This window comes from Nansenia antarctica, assembly GCF_963989245.1.
Source record: "Nansenia antarctica genome assembly, chromosome: 3".
Classification (NCBI taxonomy): Eukaryota; Metazoa; Chordata; class Actinopteri; order Argentiniformes; family Microstomatidae; genus Nansenia; species Nansenia antarctica.
The window spans coordinates 17,256,191-17,264,970 of NC_137688.1; the positions used below are offsets into that span (position 1 = coordinate 17,256,191).

The window sequence follows — 8,780 nt, forward strand, 5'->3', positions numbered from 1 at the left end:
GACATGTCAATGCTGGAAGATGTTGCAGGCAGCATAACATTCGCCATGGCGTCTCCAGACTCTTTCACGTCTGTCACATGTGCTCAGTGTGAACCTGCTCTCATCTGTGAAGAGAATGGGGCGCTTATGGCGAACCTGCCAATTCTGGTGTTCTCTGGCAAATGCCAATAGAGCTGCACGGTGCTGGGCTGTGAGCACAAATCCCACTAGAGGACGTCGGGCCCTCATGGAGTCCGTTTCTGACAGTTTGGTCAGAAACATGCACACGAGTAGCCCGCTGGAGGTCATTTCCTAGGGCTCTGGCAGTGCAGCTCCTGTTCCTCCTCACACAAAGGAGCAGATGCCAGTCCTGCTGCTGGATTATTGCCCTTCTACGGCCCTGTACACATCAGTGGAGGCTGGCGGAGGTAGAAATGGGCAGACGGGTTCAATGGAATGCTTGTTTGACGACTCATGTCAGGGTGTTCAGTCTGACTGTAGCAGCTGGGTGTAACGGCTGGGAGGACCCTGGGAACTAGAGGCATTTGCATAACTCTGTCAGACAGCTCACTGGGGCATGTCAGAACACAACACACCTGATGTGAATACCTGACACACACCTGACACCTGAATACCTGACACACACACACACACACAGAGGAGAGGGAGAACGCCAAGACAACGTGATAACGTACAAACCACAGAATGGGTCGTGACATGTTTTAACTGTTGAGCCCTATTATATAATAATAATAATATATGCAAAAAAAGTGAAATGCATGCTTGTTCAGGTTGAGATCAGGTGATTGACTCAGTCATTGCAGAATATTACATTTCTTTGCCTTAAAAAACTCCTGGTTTGCTTACGCAGTATGTTTTGGGTCATTGTCCATCTGTACTGTGAAGCGCCATCCAATAAACTTTGCTGCATTTGGCTGAAATTTGAGCAGACAGTATATCCCTAAACACTTCAGAATTCATCCGTCTGCTTCTGTCTTTTGTCACATCATCAATAAACACTAGTGACCTGGTGCCATTGGAAGCCATGCATGCCCATGTCATCACACTGCCTCCATTGTTTTTTACTGATGTTGTAGTATGCATTCCGTTCCAAGCATTTTCCATACTTTTTTCTTCCCATCATTCTGGTACAGGTTGATCTTAGTTTAATCTGTCTAAAGAATGCTGTTCCATAACTAGGCTGTTTTATAAAAAAATGTTTTTTGGCAAAGTCTAATCTGGCCTTTCTATTCTTGAGTCTTGAATGGCTTGCACCTTGTGGTGAACCGTCTGTATTTGTTTGTGTGAAGTCTTCTCTTTATGGTACACTTGGATAATGACATGCCTACCTCCTGGAGACTGTTCTTCACTTGGCTGGATGTTGTGAAGGGGTTTTTCTTTACCATGTAAATGATCCTGCGATCATCCACCACTGTTGTCTTCAATGGACGTCCAGATCTTTTTGTGGTGCCGAGCTCACCAGTGTGTTCTTTTTTTCTCTGAATGTACCAAACTGTTGCTTTGGCCACTCCTAATCTCTCAGATGGATTTTTTTGCAGCCTAGAATTGGGCTGTTTCACTTGCATTGAGAGCTCTGTTGACCGCATGTTGTGCATTAACAGCAACAGATTCCAAATGCAAATGCCACACTTGGAATCAACTCAGACCTTTTACCTGCTTAACGCTAGAACAGCTGTGCCTTTTTCACCTGCTATAAGAGTTTTTACAATGGGAAGCTGCTATTTACACACAACCACTAGTTGGCCGCTTGTAAATTAGCCTGCCTCCTACACAGAAAAACAGCAAAATAGCTTTATATTAGCTTATCCATTAGCTTTTGAAAATGTAAGGATACTGGTCGATAGTCTAGGAAAATACATGAAAGGAGGGTCCTGAAATTTGATCGAGTGCAAAGATATTAAAATATATGTACTCACATGATTAAGTGATATACGCGATATACGCACTCATGGCTGATTAAGAGTTAATTGCTAAAGAAATAACAAAGCAATAGCCCACAGAGGTCCATGAAACAGCTTTTGAGTCAATTGTCCAATTACTTTTGGTCCCTTGAAAAAGAGGGAGCTACATATTAAAGAGCTGTAATTCCTAAACCCTTCCTCCAATTTGGATGTGAGTACCGTCACATTAAAGCTGAGGGTCTGCACTTTAAGCCCATATTCATTATATAACTGTAACTTGAATATGTTTTGGTAAACAGCTCAAATAACAACGATTCTGTCAGAGTCCCAATATACAGTATATGGACCTAACTGTAGTTCTATACTGTAGATATATATTATTGTATATAGTTGTATACAGTTATATATACTATGGTAGATATATATTATTGTAAATCGTTGTATATAGTTATATATAGCCAGATATAGTTGTATATATATATATATACTGTACTTATATTATATAACTCCCCAGCCTCCCCTGGACACAATAAAACAGAGTTGGACCAGTGTTGATTCAGTCTGTCTCTAGGCCTGTCTGATCTGATCTGAGGTCAGCTCTCTAAGGCGTTTACTGGCACCGCGTCTCAGGAGACGATGTAGGGCGCGTTTCCATGGCGGTGGTCGACTATTGCAGCTTTGTGGCGCTGCCAAGCTGAGGGCGCTGACAGGAAGTGCACGCCGTTTACCAGTGGTGCGGAGAGCAATCAAAGTACATCAGATTATCACCACATCCTGTCCCTGACCCCACCCCCCCTATCTCACCTCCCTGGTGGTCTACCCCGCGAAGGGTGGGCGGTGGGGGTTGCACAACTCTGCAGTCATCTTATTTTCCATTGGGTGATGAAGGTGTTTGTGAGGTTGAAACAGACACTGACACTTGGATATGACACGTGTTCTTATGGAAGGTTTTACTTATGATGACTGATGTGTAGTTGATTCACTTACTTAGTCAAATGTATTTGTTGTAAGTCACTTTGGACAAAGGCGACTGCTGAATGTAAATGTAAGTACACACACACACACACACACACACACACACACACACACACACACACACACACTGGAGCGAGCCTTCTACAGCTATGCACACACACACACACACACACACACACACACACACACACAGACACACATACACAGACACACATACACAGACACACACACACACACACACACACACACACACACACACTGCGTCCTCCGCCTACCAGGCGCTTATTAGAAAAGAGAACTTTTTCTCCAGGACTTGAGTGAAGGTCAGGGGAGTTTCCTTGTTCTTGGAAGAAAAAAAAATAATCCTTCCTTCTGATCAAAAATCAAAAAGTAATCCTTTGTTCTTCTAGCATGGTGATGCCAATGGCCCCTGGTCCTAGCATGGATGTGTTTTCTTCTTCTTTTTTTTTTATTTTTATTTGTTTTTCAGATTTTATCCCCTTTTCACCCAATTTGGTAGCCAATTTTAACCCAACTTAGCATCCAATTATCCCCTGCCTATTGCGAAGGATCCGCCGCACGACCCCGTGGCCGGCAGTCCCAGAGGACTAGGGTGACTGGCTCCTCGAGCCCAGTACCGTTACTCCGACACCAGACGGGGGCGGTGTTGCGCGACGGATCCTAGTCCAGAAATACTCCTATACCCCCCTCGGAAGCGGCCGGCCAATATGCCGCTTCCCGTGTGCCTCGGCCATATCTGGATCTGGCGAGCCGGGATACGAACCCCGGCCCCGGTGGGCAGCATGCACTAGCGGCCAGTGCTTAGACCGCTACACCACCGCGGGGCGTGTGTTTTCTTCTTCTAATGATGACTGATGGATAAATGATACAACAAGTACTTTTGTCTAAAGTAAGTGGAAGTCACTTCAGTTTGGATAAACGCTTCTTCTAAATGTCCAAAATGTAAATGTAAATGTAGAACACAGCGGCAGTGATGTCTCAGATGATCTGATCAACCAGGCGCTTATTAGAAAAGAGAACTTTTTCTCCAGGACTTTCCTGGCAGAAGTAAAGGTTGAACCAGGGGAGTTTCCTTGTGGTTGTGAATCACAGTGGGTCAGCCAGGCTCTCCCTGGGCTACCGTCCCAGACGTCAGCTGGATGCCAGAGGACCACGTGACTAGGCTGCCCTCCAGGCTTCCTTCTACCAGCGTTGTCCTACGCTGTTCTACACTTCCAATTCCTCATTCCATGCATTACAATGAGCCCATCCTCTGATTTCTACCACTGCCAGCCTCCCCTGGCGGGGCCGCTACAACCAGAGGCTGGGCTCCACTAAAATAAATGTCAGAGTTTAATATGTAAACTGTGGAACGCTGCAGCAGTGTGTTCAGCTCACAACGTCCTACACACAAACACTCACACACACACACACACACACACACACACACACACACACAGACAAACACACCGATGTGTGTAGAAGATCCTATACACCAGGGGTGTCTGGTGGAGGTAGAAATCGGAGGACAGGCTTATTGTCATGACAGGAATGGTATCAAACACACATGTTTTACAATGACCCCATCCTCCTATTTCTACCTCCACCAGCCTCCCCTGCTGTACATAGACAGGGAAAACACCTAGACAACCACAGATATCATGTAGGCTACACTTACAAAACCTACAAACAGACTCTCAACCCACTACAGCACACTACACTAAACCTAACAACAACGACAGTTTTCTCAAAAACAATTTAAAAATCCCGCTGTAGAGTATTCTGAGTTTTACAGTGTTTTTTTTGCTCGGCTCAGCGATGTTTTGCTGAATCAAATGGTGGCTCTATACTACACACACTGACTGTGTCATGCTGTAACCTGCTGTAACCTGCTGTAACCGTTGACTGACAGTATAACAGGGACAACACCACTGTCAGGCTCTTCCCCGTCTCAGGGTTAAACACTATCGTCTGTACTTACTAGCATAATCTTAGCAGATTACTTTTTCTTATAATGACTGAAGGATAGATGATTCACTTAGTCATACAAACGTGTTTGTTCAAGAAGAAAATATTTACAAAATGGTACACCGGGAGCCGGGAATTGCTGGAGAGAGTGCAACAATTCAATGGCTGATTTCTATCAATTTTTTGGGGAATGCCCAGCAATTCAATCATAGTGGCTAGAGATAATTTCAGAAATACATTTGATAATGGGAATGGAGATTGAATGTAGATTCGATATTGTATATTTGGGTAATATACCGACCACACTTACTCAGGATAAGTACCTCCTTAAAATATTAATGGTAGCTAGCAAAAAAGCAATAACTAAGAAATGGTTGAATAAGAATCCTCCAACAAAAGGAGAATGGATAACAATAATACAGGGAATGTTTGAGATGGAGAGTTCTCCTTGAGATTCTGTGTTGATAAAATGTATAGGTATTGGTCGAAATGGATATTATACAGAGGGGTGGATGCTGCCTCCTCTTCCCCAACTTAGCTCTATATGGGGGGTTTGTGTGTTATCAAACGCAAATGGTCTCTGTATGTTTTTTCTTTTTATAATTTATCACAACCTGTTTAATTTGACTTTTTTTTTATTCTATTGTCTCAATTATTCCTTCTGTGACTGAGAGATTGGATAAGGGCACACAAAGTTCCTGTACAACCTTACTGATTCCCTCTGAGGACAAGATGGACTGAGAGTGATACTGATATTCCCTGAATCTATTATGACTAATGGACAAAGTAACCTGTGACACAAAGCAAACTATTGAAGACATATGTAAGAATGCAATACCCACAATGACCTGTCTGTTTTTTTGTTCTTTGTTATTCATGTAAAAAAGAAAAGAAAAATAAAGTATAAAAAAAAACGTGTTTGTTGCAAATGGCTTTGGATAAAGGCATCTGCTAAATGCCAATGATGTAAATTTAATTAGCCAATGATGTAATATACCCTGGAGCAATGGTCAATATTCACCACACACACACACACACACACACACACACACACACACACACACACACACACACACACACACTCACACACTCACACACTCATCCCTGAGGTCATGTCGTTGCTGGGTGAGTCAGGAGCAGTCTGCTGTGTCATCCCAGCCACAAGCCGCACCCTTCCCAGATCGATAAGATAAGATAAGATTCAACAATATTGTCAATGTACAGAGCACAAGTAATGTAGCCTCTGGATATCTTCACAGAAGCCCTTTCACTGGCCGCCCAAGCACACCCTCACAGCACAGGGACGGCCGTCTTCGGCGTGTGGCAAGGCAAGTGCCTTGCTCAAGGGCACAACAGCAGTGGTAGGTACGTTAGATATGACACCAGCAACTCTCACCAGCTCACATCCAGTTCCCTTCTAGGATGGGGATTGAACCAGCGACCTACCGATTGCTGGCCAGCCTCTCTAACCTCTAGGCCACCACCTCTAGGCCATATTTCTGTAACTAACCCCTCCTATCTATCTATCTATCTATCTATCTATCTATCTATCTATCCATCCATCCATCCATCCCCTGGAGCCGCGTTGGACTTCATCCTGTTGCAACATTCTAACCGTGGCACCCTGCTGACCCCGCCTATGACGTCACCAGGCACAGAGCAACGCCGCACCAGACTTCCTCTTGCAGCTTGGTTGAGGTTAGGATTGGCGTGTGTGTGTGTGTGTTAGTGTGCATCTGTGGTGAAACTTCGTGGGCGGTGTGTGTGTGTGTGCGTGTGCGTGCCAGCGTGTGTGCGCGCGTATGTATGTGTGTGTGTGTGTGTTCAGTCCTACCTGGGTTCCCGTGTCCCTCCTGTCTGTGGGGGTCCTGGGTGGTGTGTGTCCCCCCCCCTCCCTGGGGGTCCTGGGTAGTGTGTGTGCCCCCCCCTATCAGCTGGTCCCTGTGCTGCCACCGCTTCAGCTGCAGCTGCTGGAGCCAGTACATCCTAGCCTCCTGGCTCGCCGCCTGGAACACAAGCGGTTTGATTATAAATGTGGTGGATTATTGGGTAGTCAGTGTATGTGTGTGTGTGTGTGTGTGTGTGTGTGTGTCTGCTTGGTTCTTTTTTGTTATATTGGAGTACTACAACATGGAGATAAAGCAGAGAGGGAGTCAGTCAGGAAGCATTAGCATTAATTAATTAATGAATTAGTCCGGACTAAGACACTCAGAGGAAAGGATTTGGTCTCAATGAAGCTTGTCTGACTGTCGCCTGTGACGAGAGACCACAGCTGTGAGAGAGCTGTGTGTGTGTGAGAGAGAGAGAGAGAGAGAGAGAGAGAGAGAGAGAGAGAGAGAGAGAGAGAGAAGAGAGAGAGGCATTCAGACAAAAGACCTCTTTTGTTTAATTTCACCCCCTCACCCCTCTTTCTCCCCCCCCCCCCAGCTCTGTAACTCTCCCTCCACAACAACCAAGGACCTTTCAGACATGTATAACACACACACACACACACACAGACACACACACACACACACACACACACACACACACACACACACACACAGAGTCCAATAACTCACCAAGTTCAAAATCAGCACACACACACACACACGGATGCACACACACGTGCACACACACACACATATGCACACACACACGCGCGGCGTGCTACCTTGAGGACGTAAGTGCGTTCGGGGGTCTGGACGTGGAAGGTCCCGGCCTCGCCCTGCAGGGGGTAGGTGAAGGTGGCGTTGCGCAGGTCCACCCTGCCCAGTGATGTCACGTCCTGGGTCGTGCGGTAGTAGAACAGCTGGCTCTTTTTCTCCTCGTAGGTGAACCACCGCAGCTTCCACGCCTTCAGGGGGCCTCCCTGCTTCTGGAGGTACCCACACAGCTTAGTACTGGGGGCGGGGGGGCCCCCTCTCTGGCCCTGGGGGGCCGGGAGGGCTAGGCTGGGGGTCCCTCCTCTCTGGTGGTCCCTGGAGGTGGTGGTGGTATCCTCTTTGTTACGGTGGTCTTGGGTGGTTGTGGTGGTAGGATCCTCTTTATTAAGATGGTCTTGGGTGATTGTGGTGGTAGGGTCCTCTTTATTAAGGTGGTCTTGGGTGGTTGTGGTGCTAGGGTCCTCTTTGTTAAGATGGTCTTGGGTGTTGGAACCTGACTGAGCCAGGACCCCTCCTCCCTGGTGGTCTTGGGGGCTGGTAGCACACTTCTCTGGGTCCTCTTCCCTGTGGTGGTCCCTGGTGGAGGTAGCGGGTGTGGGGGGGTCCTTTCCGGGGTGGGGGTCTTCAGTAGTGGTGGTGGAGGTAGTGGTGGTTCTCTCTTTGGTGGCTGACTGAGTGAGGACCCCTTGGTTCTGGTGGTCTAGGCTGTGCTGGCCCATGTCGTGTGTGTGAGAGAGTGTGTGTGAGAGTGTGTATGAGAGTGTGTGTGGGTGGTCAGCGATCTCCTCAGAACTCCCATCCTCTGCCGCCACCGGTGTTGTGATCCAATCAGGATCCCCCGCGGGGCCCGCCCCCGCCCCCTCGCCCCAGGCAGGAAGTGAGTGAGACGAGGCAGTGCTGGGACTTCCTGCCTCTCCCTCCGCTCCCTCCATCACGCTGAGAGAACGGAGGGAGTGAGAGGGAGGAGAAGAAAAAAAAAGGAAAACAGCAAACAATGACTTGGTGGGATGGAGAGGTTATATATACACATCTGCCTCAGGAGACCAGACACAGGAAGGAGGCCACAATGAGACTAGGGACACGTGTTAACGTGTGTGTGTGTGTGTGTGTGTGTGTGTGTGTGTATCACATGGACACATGTTAACATGCTGCTCATTTAAATACTTAAAATCTTCACTTTCAGTATCAGTCTTAATATATATGTATATATATATTAAACAACACTTTTTTTTAAACACTTATTTTTTCTTTGTCTTCTCTGTGTTACTGTCTTTAACAGTGGTCTTCATGG

The 8,780-nt window shown here is 46.7% G+C and overlaps 1 protein-coding gene across 1 annotated transcript in view; it reads right to left on the reverse strand.

Moving 5' to 3' along the window:
- Positions 1-8,421, reverse strand: part of tbc1d2 (TBC1 domain family, member 2) — a gene marked incomplete at both ends in the record, with an annotated part of 21,246 nt that extends 12,825 nt beyond the window's left edge. The window contains 3 exons of the mRNA XM_080526985.1: positions 6,679-6,850; positions 7,498-8,199; positions 8,302-8,421. Coding sequence (XP_080383111.1) covers positions 6,679-6,850; positions 7,498-8,199; positions 8,302-8,421 — 994 coding nt within the window. The remainder of the gene's footprint in view (positions 1-6,678; positions 6,851-7,497; positions 8,200-8,301) is intronic.
- Positions 8,422-8,780: the final 359 nt, after the last annotated feature.